Raw genomic sequence first — 14,518 nt, forward strand, 5'->3', positions numbered from 1 at the left:
AAAATAAAAGGCACCTCCGAGATGAAGCCCCTGAACACTGAAGTCAAGACAGGTCGGCGCTAAATGCTGACTGTCGTTTCATATATAAAATGCGGTTAGTTGAGACGCGAGGGGCTTGAAAGGGTTTTTAGTTTTTCGTCTTCGTGTGTAGAGAACATTTGGTTGCAGCTTCAACAAGGTAAGCATAGCTTTACTAATTATAATTTTTTTATTTTTCCTTTTTAAACAGATTATTGATCATCAAAATTTTTTTTTTGTATATTAGTCAGTTCGAGTTGATTCTTATTCATTATCTGTGAACAAAATTCGATATTATGAAATTATTTGTGCATTGCTTTCCGAAAAAACAAATTGATGGTTACTTGCAATTAAGTGAATTTGACTTTACTAATGTTCTGAATCTGGTTTATATATAGATGGCAGATGAAAATGTTAGTAAAGAAATTTCTATCGAAGAGAATGGAACTTTGGAGTCGGTAAATGGAAATGAAGAGCACTCTGATGTTTCTTCGATGCAAAAAGACGAGGAAGAGGAGGGAAAAGGTGATGGTTTGCTATTCAACGATTTGTAACGTTTTTTCCACCGTATAATTGCCGTTGTGCTTGATTTTATCTTATAATTATACCCTTTCAAATGCTGCATAAGAACATTAGTATACCTGATAAAACGAAAGGCTTCACCTTCTGTGTTGTAGCAACTTCGATGCTGTTGCTCTTTATCTGCACTGCTTAGTACTTATTATAAGGGTATGGTAATCTTTTTGTTGTTTGATAATGTGCTGATGATGCTTTTTAGGGTGAACAAGATTTAGAAAAAGCAAATTATGTTAACTCTCAACAAGATTTAGGGAAAGTAAATTGATGGTAACTTGCAATTAAGTGAATTTGTCTAACAGTAAACTTATCATGACAATAAAAAATGTTTTGGCCCCTGGTTATTTAAAAGCTTGCTTGCTTAAAAGACTTTGTTCAAGTTATCTACTTGCATTTTATATTAATTATCTGGCCATTGAAGTTATTATAAATGAGCATGTCCCTTTCACTTCCTATGATGATACTTAAACAGTAATCATGCTCCTATTGGTTCAAAGGTAGCCTTACTCTAATACAAAGCTAATCCTCCTTCTTGTGCCTAGTGATTTTATCCTGATTTAATAGAATGGTGGTCTTTCTGAATCTTATTACTTTAATAACTAGTGCCCTTTAAGGTTTTGTTCTTAAAATTTGCTGGCCCTTTGCTAATATATGCACAAAATTTTAAACTGTTATCTAGCAGAAGTTTCATCAAAGAAGAAAAAGAAGAAAAACAAAAGCAAGTGAGAACCTTTTTCTACCTTAATGTCCTTTCTTGTTTTGAACATTTGACTTGAAAATTACATATTGTGCTTGTCTTGGTTCCCAGGAAAAAGAAGGAACTGCCTCAGCAAACTGATCCACCATCTATTCCTGTAGTTGATCTTTTCCCATCTGGGGAGTTTCCTGAGGGTGAAATTCAGCAGTACAAAGACGAGTGAGTATTTGTTATTTTCCTTGATTACAACTTTTTTGATTTATTGCAGTTATATTTAATAATGTTTCTAAGATGAAGTTGGAATTAGTGTTCTGTGGTATATTGTTTCAACTATGACGGATTTAATTTTGTATCGGCACACGTGCCTTCTCTTCTCATTTCGTATTAGGATTTTAGAGGTTAACATTTAACTCGGTGTTCCTGTATCAGTAATTTATGGAGGACTACATCTGAAGAGAAGAGGGAGTTGGAGCGCCTTGAAAAACCAAAATACAATTCAGTTCGCCAAGCCGCAGAAGTTCATCGACAGGTTGCTGTTTGGTCTTATGTGCATTTGTCGCTGCATAGAATAAGAACTAATTATTTTCTTTTCATTCTGTTATGCCTAGTCAAAATTGATTTTAAAATCATCATTATTTTCTTTATCTTTTATGTGTGGGAATTGCGATAGGAAACAAAGAGAAGAGTGGGTTGGGATAAAAAAAAGAAGTTATATCATCATTATTGGTTCTTGATGTTCTATAGGTGCGGAAATACATTAAAAGCATATTGAAGCCTGGAATGCTAATGACTGACCTCTGTGAAACATTGGAGAACACAGTTCGTAAACTAATATCAGAAAATGGCCTGCAAGCAGGAATTGCATTTCCTACTGGATGCTCCTTGAACTGGTGAGTTCTCTATATATCATTTGAAGTTTCATTGATTTGATGTATTTATAGTTGTGTTGTTACTTGAAGCTCTTTTCTGTTGTCAGGGTTGCCGCACATTGGACCCCAAATAGTGGAGATAAGACTGTACTTCAGTATGATGATGTAATGAAGTTGGATTTTGGGACTCATATTGATGGTAATACAATGATTACTCCATTTACCTTCTTGATCTTTTAAATGCGTTTAACTTCCTATGTTGTTCTCTTGGCTTGCAACTTATCTTAAGTGGAGTTATTATGTAACATGATTGTTTGGGTTCGCAGGATGTATTGTTGACTGTGCATTCACAGTGGCATTCAATCCTGTGTTTGATCCATTGCTTGAAGCTTCACGAGAAGCAACCAATACGGGTATCAAGGTACTTGATCTCTTAATCAAACTGCTTGTTATGCATGCATTCTTTTAGTAATCTGAGTCTCTTTGGCGATTTAGATTTATACCATACAAACTTCCACGATATCTCTCCTGTGTTTCCCAAAAAGCCTTATCTATTCCTTCTTAAGACTTTATTATCATAAATATCAATAAACATTTTGGTGGACTTTTTGCATTTGAGCGTCTTGTCATCTTCCTGTCATTATTACAGTTGTCCTGGAAAACTAGTTTACCAAGTGTATGAAGATGTTGCCTGATTCTGTTAGCTGATTTCCGCATGCAATTTACAACTAACCCACTACCTGAGTGGAACTGTTGCTTTCTATGATTTGTGTGATAATTATATTAGTATCAGAACAGTTACCAGGTAGCCTTTGATTGGAGAGGAGTGGATTTATCTCTAGGCCTTCAAGAATTTACTCGTCTAAGCAGAGGGGTTGACAGAAAGGTCATTTAGAGGAAGGAATATCTTCTTTTTTATAGTTTATTCTGCTAGGTTTTCTTCATTGTCTCCATTCTTTTTCTTTGCCTAATTCACAAGACTGTTACTTTACCCTATCTAACTCATCACTGTTATTCTTTTACTTTACCCCTATCCTTTCCTTCCTATACCCGATGGTTTTTTTTTCCCGGTTGAGATACACAATTCTAAGAACATATCCACTTTTCTTCATCTATCATCTCTCTGTTATATATTCCAATTTTTTTAACCTATTTGAAATTTGCAATTACTCACTAAAATGTTTTTGAAAATATTTTGTGACATTCAAAGGCTCTTTTACCATTGAAACAATGTCAATTATAACTGTTTAAACTATTCAGGAAGCAGGGATCGATGTCCGACTTTGTGATATTGGTGCCGCAATCCAAGAAGTCATGGAGTCATACGAGGTTGAAATAAATGGAAAGGTGTTTCAAGGTATAATTTTTGGAAGTTTTGTTATTTTACACTATTTTCAGTTAGTCTAACATATGGTACATAATGGAATGTATTTTAACTATGACATTTATGTGAATGTTGTTGGTATCCATGTTCCTGCAGATGGTTCATGCTTCTTGGCCTCCTTAGCAAACTAGATGGTTTTGCTTTGGTTCCATCAATGTGTGTGTACATCACATACAAATTTAATGGTTGTTAGTTATTATCTACCAGAAAGTACTAGATCTTCTAATCAGTGGGGTTTGTTCTAGATGGTAGTCTTATCTTCACAAGTCCTTGAAAAATAAAATCGTATGTTTTAGCTTACTCACAAATCACTTGGCATTTGAATGGCGTAATAAAGCCCAACATTGACTGGCCTACGAAACATTTATGTTTGTCTTCAAACTTTTCCTCGTCTGTTCTAGTAATGAGGGTCCTGGAATTTATCAAACCAGTCTTTACTTTCTGTTACATAATTTAAGATTAGGCTAACAGCATCCTAATTTATGCTTCAGGTGTATCTGCAACCACCAAGGAAACTCTGTTGGAGCTGTCCATATTTTTCTAACCTTTTACTTGGCTAATGAATTCATGATTAATAGTTTTTGTCTCCAGATTCACTACACATGCTATAGTTATATGCTTATATTCATATACATAAATGGAATTATTATTTTTCATGGCAGTTAAAAGTATCCGGAACTTGAATGGACACAGCATTGGGCGTTATCAGATCCATGCTGGAAAGTCTGTTCCAATTGTGAAAGGAGGGGAGCAGACAAAGATGGAAGAGGGTGAATTTTTCGCAATTGAAACCTTTGCGTCAACAGGTGATTATTTTTGCAAGTCAAGGAATTATCTTGCAAAACATCCAGCAAGGAGATTGCATCACCACCTAGAGTGTAATTAACCATCTTTTTCTTGTGTTCAGGGAAAGGATATGTCAGAGAAGATCTTGAGTGCAGCCATTACATGAAAAATTTTGATGTTGGCCACATCCCACTGAGGCTTCCCAGAGCCAAGCAACTATTAGCAACAATCAACAAGAATTTCTCTACATTGGCATTCTGTAGACGGTATTTAGATCGCCTTGGAGAGACTAAATATCTGATGGCCCTGAAGAATTTGTGTGATACTGGCATTGTTCAGGTATTTTTCTCTTTTCGGCATTACCAATCTACTGGATTGACGGTCCTTTTACTTGACTCCAAAATTTTGGCTTTTTGCAAATATATGATTTTGTGCTGTTCTCCCAACTAATTAATTTGCCACTTCTTTATAAATGGTTTATGATAACAATTTCTCCATTTTCATCTGGTATTTAAGTGTATTTCAACACTTAGGTGTGCACATTAGCAGAATTGGAAAAGTAGACAAAACATATGATCAACTTTGAAAGATAGAATTGCACGTATCATAGAGACTTAGGTTAGGAATGGGAAAGGTTTAAATTGTGGCATATTATATTTTGTAATGAAAGGGTTTATTGAAACAAATATGAAAAGAACCTGAGAAGAGAGATGCAAGGTTAAAGGAAAGCCAATATCTACAGTTATAATCTGCTAAAAAATGTCTCTTTCTTATTCTTTTGATACTGAAGGATAAAAAATGATGGGGAGAGGGGCAGAGAAAGAGGGAGAGAACACATGTATCATCCAACTCTGTGAAAATAGTTCCATGCTTCACTATTGCAAGATCTTTAGGTTAATTTTTGAGCATTTGGGAACCCCAAAAATTTCAGTAGCAGGGAGGAACTTAATGTTGGTTAATGCAAATATGACAATTCTATTGATATCCTTGATTATTTCAAGCCTGTTATTTGTTCATACATTTTTATGTGATGTTGGGAGTTCATGTTCTGCCGTATTATATTTTTGAGTGAAAATTGATTTTTGAATGGAAAAAGCTACTAAATAAGTGTGCATTCCTACAGTGATTCTTGATAATGAAGGATGTAGATCTATAATTATTTTCTTAAAAATTAAGTATTTGTATGTTGTGTGTTTATCATTGGCAGCCATATCCTCCTCTCTGCGACATTAAGGGCAGCTATGTGTCTCAGTTTGAGCATACCATCTTACTACGGCCGACCTGCAAAGAGGTGATATCCAGAGGAGATGACTACTGAAGTGGATGATATTAAAATTTTGTCAATAACTTATCTGCACGATTGCTGTACACCTTTTACCGTTTGGACTGTAAAATTTTCTGTTTGAAACCTCTTATTTGAGTGGAAGTGACGACGATGTTAGCTTCTCTTAGCTTAATGGTTTATAGCTTGAGGCAGAGCCAGGAGTAGATCAGTGTTTACTACCTATGTGATTATGCTGGTCGGCAGAGGTTTTGTTCTCTTGGTAATGATTCAATAAAATTTATTCACAACATTTTATGGCGCAGGTTTTTAACGAATCTATTAAGTCACATGTGTATTTCTAGTTGCAACTATTTTACTACTATCTTTCTAACTAATTTGTGACGAACAACTGAACAAGGCTTCGGGTTATGAACATAAATATCACTTAGATACCAATCGAAACAAAGCCTGCTTTATTGTTGAGGTACCTGTTGGAATCGTCGCATAATAATTGAGCCTCAAGTTATTATAATTCACAAGATAACTTTAAAAAATCGCATTACTTCCAATAGATCCCAAGCTTGATTCATAAGCCGGAGTGGCAATCTTAATTAAGCACGTCATCCACAGGCGGAGCCCATAAGGCCATAACTACCGAGATTGCATTTGAGCAAAAGTCATCACCGTTTCTGACTGAACTTATAGCTACGGCAACGACGACAATGGCTGTTACTGTTAGCGCCAGCATTTTGAAAAGCAGCAGTGCTCGCGTGCACATGCTTCTTTCCTCCTTCTCTCCTGCTGCTTCTTTCAGAACTCCTCCTCAACTTCCCCTTTTGCGCTCATCACCAATAACAACCATCACAAGAACTGACAGAGCCCTCCTCCTCCTCCGCCCTCATCATCCCAAAACGTCATCGTTTTGCACTTCTCCAATCACCAACGCCAACGCAGAAACCACCACCACATCTGAATCACTGCCACGACCAGCAGTGGAGGACAATAGTGTGAACGTAAAGGATGCAGCTAACATGCTCGACATAAGGGTTGGGAGAATAATCAAAGCGTGGAGACACGAGGAGGCGGACTCCCTTTACGTTGAGGAAGTTGACGTGGGCGAGGCTGAGCCGAGGATTATATGCAGTGGGCTTGTTAAGTACGTTCCCCTTGAGTTTTTGCAGGATAGGAGTGTCGTCGTGCTTGCTAATTTGAAGCCCAGGAACATGAGAGGTGTAAAGTCTCATGGTATGCTCTTGGCTGCCTCCGATGCTGCCCATGAAAATGTTGAGCTTCTTGAGCCGCCTCAAGGTTCTGTCCCTGGTGAAAGGATCTGGTTTGGCTCCCAAGAGGATAAAGAAAATCAACCTGCTCCTGCCTCGCCCAATCAGGTTTTGATCAACTTCTCTGCAATGAAGCATTCTTTTCTATAATTAGTTTAAACATTGCGTCAATGGAAAAGAAACTGAATTCCTGGAGATTTTATTTTTATCAGTGGAACCAACTAGCTCCTGTTAGCGACATTATCGTTGAGAATTGATTTTGGGCTAAGTATATAAAGCTCAGGCATAACTCTGCATGACTCTAGAGCTAACTTTTGAGTATGTGTTATTCCCATAAGCTTATATATGATATTATAGCTAAACTCATGCATGTTCTTACCATGTGAGAAGAACTAGGTAAATAAAAACTTCCCGGCATGTGAAGGAATGTTAGGGACATTATGCAAGTAACAAGGGTCTGGCAAAAAGACTAGCTTGCATGAAACGTGATGTTAGTGATATTATCCACAGGACAAGGACTAGGCAACAAGTTTAGCTAATGTGTGATTGGTTGTTAAGGTAGGGACATTTTCCACTTGAAATCAATTTAAGCATTCTAATTGTGGGTGATATTGTCTTTGCATGCCCTTAATTATATTGTTCATACCAATGGAAACTTTCTTTGGCATACATTCTACTAGTATTATAATCCTATATATGAATGTCTTGCCTTTTTAACTCTTTTTGCTCCATTGGTTAGAAGCACATGAGAGTTTTTGTCAAATTTTTGTTGTTTCATACCCTTGCGGCCTCAAGGATGAATGAAGTGTGTACCAAATTCATTTTATAGACTAGGAAATTTCAGGTTACTTTGACTTATGAAAGTGGAATCTCAGTATTGTAACTAGCATATAGTTTAGACTGTTCCACAAGATAAACCTCTTACATGAAAGTCAGACTATTTTTTTCAGACACTAATCTTTTTGTCAATTATATTGGACGTTGGAACCACATTATGTTAAATGCCTGTGGGACTCTGGTTTTCACATTGGAATAATTTGTGTCTTGCCTCGTTAAACAGAAAAAAGATTGGCATATGAGTAGAGATGATTGGCCACAGGGTGCATTATTTATGTGTATTAAGAGTTTAATGTTTTTGTCATTTTTTTTTTAATCACGTAGCAGATGATTCTGTTAGAGTTGCTTTTCATTCTCCTGTTATATGTTTTGCAGGTTCAGAAGAAAAAGATTTGGGAATTGGTTCAGCCTCATCTCAAGACAGATGCTTCTTTGGTTGCTATGCTTGGAGAGCATTTAATGCAGACTTCTGCTGGTGCGGTGATGAGCAGATCTCTGAAGAATGCAAATATCTCTTAACCCAACTAGGAACTTGTTTCCACTCGGTCTTGTACGGCTCCCTGGTACCCCGAACTCCTGGGTTCCATATGATTTTTTTCCTTTTTTTTTTTTTTTTTGAACTTCAGACAGAAGGGATCCAGCCTTAATTTTAGGTTGCTCCAATTCTAAGCAAACATTTTTTTCACCGTCATCATGAAACATGATTTTGTTGGCTTAGTTGTACATTTTGCTTCAATTCCTGATATTTATATATGGGCTCTACTTGGAATCAGAGTACTCAGCAAAACACTCGAAAGCCACACTATGCCTCACACTAAAAGCACATATTATCTACTGCTGCACATTTTCCGAAAGGCAGAAAAACAAAGATTCACTTTATTGGAATTAAATATATTTAGGTAACGCTACAATTTTCAGATTGCAACTTCCATTGACAAATGATTAGGAGCGATTCAATAGAATGAAAGCTGCCAATTTAATTTGCATGGAGCATCAGGGAGGTATCAAAATCCCTATCATCTTATTAATACAATCAGTAAGCTTGTAATTTTGGATAAATTTCAATTGAAATTAACTTGAGAGAAGGCAACACTTCAAATGGCTTCAGTGAGGGTACAAGATGACCATTGATGAAATCAGGTTGTAATTCCATGGAGTACAGCAGCTTAACCTAGAGATCGGCAAAAACAGCAAAAAGATCCCCATTGATGTAATCATTATCCACCAAGCTGACCAAATAATAGCTGCTCTGCACCTGCAAGTTTAACAAGAGATTTAGGGTTACTGAAATGAATCCTAGTCTCAATTGCTGCACAAGTGACTCTTTAGTGAATAAGAAGAGATTCTGCAACTGCAAATATTAATAAAGAGAGCCAACCTCTTCAAGCAATTTTCTTGATGAGTCTCCCTCAGGGTACAATGAAGCCCATGATCTTGACCAAATTTCAAATGCCTCATCCTTCCACACCTTGAAGCTGGCAGGGTCAACAACAGTCGGTTGGATAATCTCCTTGGCTCGGAAGACCCCCCAAGTTACGGCATTCACATCAGTTTGATTAACATTGGCTTTCCAGTTTCCTTCTTTGTTGACAGCCATGAAGCTTATGAATGGAAGAGCTTTGCTTTTGTCAACAAGTGCAGTCAACTTCTCTGGTGAGCAGAAAAACTCTAGATATGCTTTCTGATAAACATATCCTCCTGGCCCACCCCAACCTGCAAATACACGAGTCAAAGATGTTAATAAAGTCCTCTCATGATGGAACATGGAACATTTGGCAAACTAAAAGCTATAGTCAATTCACTTCTAACTCAAGTCTCACCAAAGTGTAAAAAGTCACAGAAAAATTTAAGATTGACAGGATATATCAATGTGTCACTCCTTTTTAATACCCTAACATTCATTCAAAAATTTTCTACTTACCAACAGAAGATGAATCGGATCTTTCACCATTGACTGCCGGCTGGCTGTTGATAGTGAGGAAACCTTTCACATTGATCTTTCCAAGCTGTTCATTTATGATTTTGGTCTCTGGCTGAAGCCCGTCTAACTCTGACCAAGGACTGCTTCTCAATTTCCCAAGGCAGTAATTCTTAAATTTCTGATAAGCAACAATTCCATCGGAAATATATTAACATTTGTAGTTGTAATTATTTGATTAGGAAGAAAAGAATTCATCTCAGATGGAAACTTTACTTCATAGATATCTTCAACACTTTTCAAGGGGACAGCCCATTCTTCATGAAGTTTCTTGTCACGTGAACGAGGCCGCATAAACTGTTAAAAAAAAAACATGTCTAGGGTCATGCATGGCGAATTGCAATGTTTGATAGAGATAACAACAGGAAGAATGACTCTCAACTCAGTAGCAGTTCAAAGCAATAATTCAGCATAACAAACAAATGAAGATAACAAAGACTTCTAGCCATATCTGTTTTGCATCTCTGTTAAGTATAGTTTTCAATTATCACTGAAAAGTTCATCTCTAGGGTCATGCATGGCATATTGCAATGTTCGACGGAGATAACACGAGGGAGAGTGCCTCTCAACTATGTAGCAGTTCAAAAGCATTAATAAACAAACGATGATAACATAGACTATTTGCAATATTTGATTCGAATTTCAGTTAAGCATTAGTTTCCAATATCACTGAAAAGTTTTAGAATTTAACATAACAATTGGAAAAACAAGATATGAAGTTCAATTATCATGTGTACCTGATGGTCAGATAAAGCACCATATGATGGGTTACGAGAATCACCCCATCGTCCACGTGGATACTGGTCCCAACCAACTGTCCTTGATAAGTAGCTCTTTGGACGATTAGCCCTACAATCATATCAATAATCAGGTTATAGAAAACCACATTGCACTTTTAATAATCAACTGAATACTGGTCCAAATGTTACATTTTCATTTCTATTTCATACCAAAATATTGGACGAACATCTTCCTTAACGCGGAAAACATTAGTAGGGGGTCTCCAGGGTAAGGATCTGGAAATTTTGGACTCTTCAATCAAACCAAGATTCTGCAAATGTATGTCTATCATTAGGAACACCAAGCTTTAGTGATAAGTACTAATCACAAACAACACCATAACAATCCCAATAAGGATACCAATAATATAGCTAATGCAGATTTCTCCATGTTTAGAGTATAAAGATGCAGAGTCTTAATCCCATGAGCTAAAATTTTCTTGCACATTTCAGCTCCAAGGTGAATTCCATAGGCTTTAACAGCTTCTTCATTGTCCTTTATAGGCTCCAAGGCAGCAGTAATCTCAGCTGGTATCTAAAATACATGTCATTAAATTCCAACCTAATGTTAATATAAACAGCAGAACCACCAAAACCATGTTAACATAATGTTATTTGCAGTTAACAACATACCTTTGTTTTGCAAAAGCCAGTCATGCGCAAGAAACCCTTATAGTTATTAATGGGCATAATTCCAGGAACAATGGGGCAGGTAATTCCAATTTGGCGACAGTCATTCACAAACTTAAGAAACATGTCAGTATCATAGAATAGTTGAGTGATAATTAGATCTGCACCAGCATCCACCTACAAAATAAGTTGACCATCAGCACAATCCATCCGTTGTTATATTAATGACAAACAACATAAATCACCAATTTTCTATTTTCATCAGCTGTTAATTAAGATTTTAATGTTTTGATCACGCAAAGTATACGACAAAGCATTACAAGAAATACACATTAGAGAGACCTTTTTCTTCAGATAAAGAAGATCACTTTGATATGATTCATTACTGGCCACGCCATCAGGTCCAATGGTATCCGGATGTCCCTCTGAGCATAAATGTAAACAAAAATCACTACTATGGAAACAAAAAAAAAAGTACTCCTTCATCACTACTACAACAACAAAAGTAAAGAAAATAATAAATACCTGGGTAACCAGCAACTGTGATGCCAAAGTAATCACCATAAGCAGACCTAATATGTTTCACCTGCAACAACCCTCACTCATATTAACACACATCAAAACATTATGCATTACTGGCAAAATATTGCTAATCCAAACAACTCGGCCACGAGTTCAGACAAACTTTCAGTATTCTCAACACAAATCATATATATTTAGTCCATTCTACAGGATATGTGAGCACTATTTACTTGTTCGTGAACAAAAACTCACATACATTTATATATATGACAAAGCAATTCTCTGGTACCATTTTAATCAAGTGCTATAAAAGAGCTCTTTTTTTTTTTTTTTGTCCTTCAGCACAACAGAACAGAGGACTCATATTTTAAATGATATAATTTACCAAAAAAATTATCATTAATTATTTTCAGATTTACTGTTTCCAAATTATGTTTTCAAACTCAAAAAATCTGAAAAACAACATAACCCGCGCCCTGCTTCTTCAGTGAAGTAATACTACATACAAGTGACATGACCGATAATTGCTAATTTAGTCCCTGCCATTTGAGCCAATCCAATTACCCAATTAGTACATTAATTATCAAAAATTACCCAAAACACCAGTCGTCCTTCCGGAGCCAGAGCAATCGGATCTAAATTTTCAATGATGAAATATTGTTTCTATGTGATATAACTTGAAATTCAAACAAATTTGACATCCAACGCGTGAAAATAATTAAGTTAATTCAAACAGAAAAAAAATACAACAAGGATCTTTCAGAGTAATTTTAAATATTAGAGAGACAAACCATGTAATTGGCTCAAACTATAGGGACTAAAGTAACATTTACTAGTGAAAGGACATATCTTACTCTAATTTTTCTTTCTCACCATTGTAATCATCATCTTCCTTTTGAATTTGTTTCTAAAATACAGAGACTAGCTGAATAATTAGTTCAAATTGTAGACAAAAAAATTAACATTTAACCACAATATGGCATCTCTGAACTCTCATATCTTTTCCATTTTCACTTTTGTAATCATCTTCTTCAGTTAACTACACTTTTAATCATCATTTATAGTTTGATAGGTGAAAATAGATTTTAACGAAAACGTATATACAACAGGCATATTTTTAAGTAGTTTTTAAAAATATAGAGACTTACTGAATAATTAGTTTAAACTATAGGGACTAAATTAGCATTCGACCATAATACGGCATTCTGAACCCTCATAACTTTTTCTTTCATTTTCACTGTTCTAATCAAATCAGAATGAGCGTGTTTACCACCAAGTAGTGCTACGATTACTTACGAGATCAAGAGCGCAGGCGAAGCCACCCTGGATCTGAACGAACTTATCCTGACCGTGAGGAGGATCGCCGCGAAGAGCGAGAACGTTCTGTATGCCGTTGGACTTAATAGTCTGAAGAGCGTGATCGATCTTCTCGACGGGCATGTTCGTGCACGTCAAATGCATCATCGTCTCGACGCATATCGTGTTCTGCATCCTGTTCGCGATGTCAAGCGTGAGATCGGCCGTGGAGCCACCCGCCCCCCAAGTGATGTCGCAGAATGCCGGGTTGTGGGCCACCATACGGTCCATCCGCTCGAACAAGTTCTCGACGCCATCTTCCGTCTTCGGCGGGAAGAATTCGAAGGAGAAGACGACCTTGTCGGAGGCTACTTTCTCTTGAATCTTGTCTATTACCTTCATTTTTGGTTCGGAGAGTAGCTACTGCTGCCACCGACAGGTCGTTTACGAGTGAGTTGTCGGTTGAGTTCAGATCTGCGAGGGTGATTTATGAAAAAGAAAAATGGAAAGAATGGATGCGAGATGAAAGTGAAAGAGAGTGGGTGTGTGAGGTGGGATGAGGGTGTGGGACAGTGCTTTTAACATGGGCTTGTTTCTGTTTTATAATGGTTTTCAGGCGCACCCAACAACCCCGATTCCTGGAGACGAGGATATCAATTCCTACGTCAGTAACGTCACCCCTCATCGCCATTCGTAATTTAATTTAAATAATATAGTAATATGCCAACATTTCCAAAAAATATATATATACACACACACCAAAAATTCTAATATTTAAGTTACAAACTTACAACTTTAGTTCTATCTCACTCATTTATTTGATGATTGTTTTTATAATTTGAGAAATTATTTACTTATTATTCAATAGATAAATGTCACGTCAATTAAGACTGAACTTAGGTTAAATATTAAAATATTTAACATTACTTTTAATTTATAGAATAATATTGAAGAATTCTAATATTTGTGTGTGTGTGTGTGTGTGTGTTTTTGGTGTGTTCCTTCTTTCTTTATTGAATAATAAATTTTAAAATTAATAAAATTATTATAATATTATTCAATGAATGAATGACATATTGACTGGTATCTAAATAATATGATACTTAACATTAATGTGGAATTGTGCTCTCAACAATATTTAAGGCGCAATTACATGACTTTTTCTTATTTTTACAAAAATGTAGAATGTAGTCAATTTTTTTCTCCTAATATAAATTATATAGTGTGATTATTAGATTTTTGGGTTAGTCTCAATAAAATTTTAGAGTATATTTTAAATTTGTGTATTTAGAATCCCTTGGACCCAAAAATAAATAGATAAAGTGGACTTATTACCATCAATTTGGACTGAAACTATATAAGAGTTAAGAAAGGTCAATATTTTTCAATTGTTACTAGGAATGGTAAGGCTAGGTTGGGAATGCCGTCCACTTCTGACTTGCTTCTTTCTTAATAATGGGGAACAAAGAATTTTCGACTACTTTGGGAAGGAAGGAATTTAGGGCTAGTTTGATTTGTGGTAGTTGACGAAATAAGTTGTTTATACTATACAGATGAAATAAATTGTTGATCGAAAAAGTAATTTTGTGGATGAAATAAAAT

General features: G+C 36.0%; 3 protein-coding genes across 3 annotated transcripts; 2 read left to right on the forward strand and 1 right to left on the reverse strand.

Moving 5' to 3' along the window:
* The first annotated feature begins 24 nt into the window (after positions 1-24).
* LOC102607153 (methionine aminopeptidase 2B) lies at positions 25-5,904 on the forward strand. Its single transcript, XM_052437294.1, has 12 exons — positions 25-178; positions 417-543; positions 1,277-1,316; positions 1,403-1,510; positions 1,721-1,820; positions 2,036-2,181; positions 2,268-2,359; positions 2,487-2,581; positions 3,421-3,517; positions 4,207-4,350; positions 4,452-4,669; positions 5,538-5,904. The coding sequence occupies exons 2-12, from the start codon at positions 417-419 to the stop codon at positions 5,646-5,648; spliced, it is 1,278 nt and encodes a 425-aa protein (XP_052293254.1). The 5' UTR covers positions 25-178; the 3' UTR covers positions 5,649-5,904.
* A 168-nt stretch (positions 5,905-6,072) lies between these two features.
* LOC102606872 (uncharacterized) lies at positions 6,073-8,410 on the forward strand. The gene is made up of 2 exons (XM_006478451.4): positions 6,073-6,982; positions 8,087-8,410. Exons 1-2 carry the CDS (start codon positions 6,317-6,319, stop codon positions 8,228-8,230), a joined length of 810 nt encoding a protein of 269 aa, XP_006478514.2. The 5' UTR covers positions 6,073-6,316; the 3' UTR covers positions 8,231-8,410.
* Positions 8,411-8,565: 155 nt separating this feature from the next.
* On the reverse strand, positions 8,566-13,504 carry LOC102631468 (methylenetetrahydrofolate reductase 2-like). Its single transcript, XM_006478450.4, has 11 exons — positions 12,917-13,504; positions 11,624-11,684; positions 11,441-11,523; positions 11,102-11,275; positions 10,830-11,003; positions 10,640-10,740; positions 10,427-10,538; positions 9,906-9,986; positions 9,633-9,810; positions 9,090-9,424; positions 8,566-8,966 (listed from the first exon to the last, which is right to left on the reverse strand). Exons 1-11 carry the CDS (start codon positions 13,316-13,318, stop codon positions 8,883-8,885), a joined length of 1,785 nt encoding a protein of 594 aa, XP_006478513.2. The 5' UTR covers positions 13,319-13,504; the 3' UTR covers positions 8,566-8,882.
* Between the last annotated feature and the right edge of the window lie 1,014 nt (positions 13,505-14,518).

This window comes from Citrus sinensis, chromosome 3 (genome assembly GCF_022201045.2).
Source record: "Citrus sinensis cultivar Valencia sweet orange chromosome 3, DVS_A1.0, whole genome shotgun sequence".
Taxonomy (NCBI): domain Eukaryota; kingdom Viridiplantae; phylum Streptophyta; class Magnoliopsida; order Sapindales; family Rutaceae; genus Citrus; species Citrus sinensis.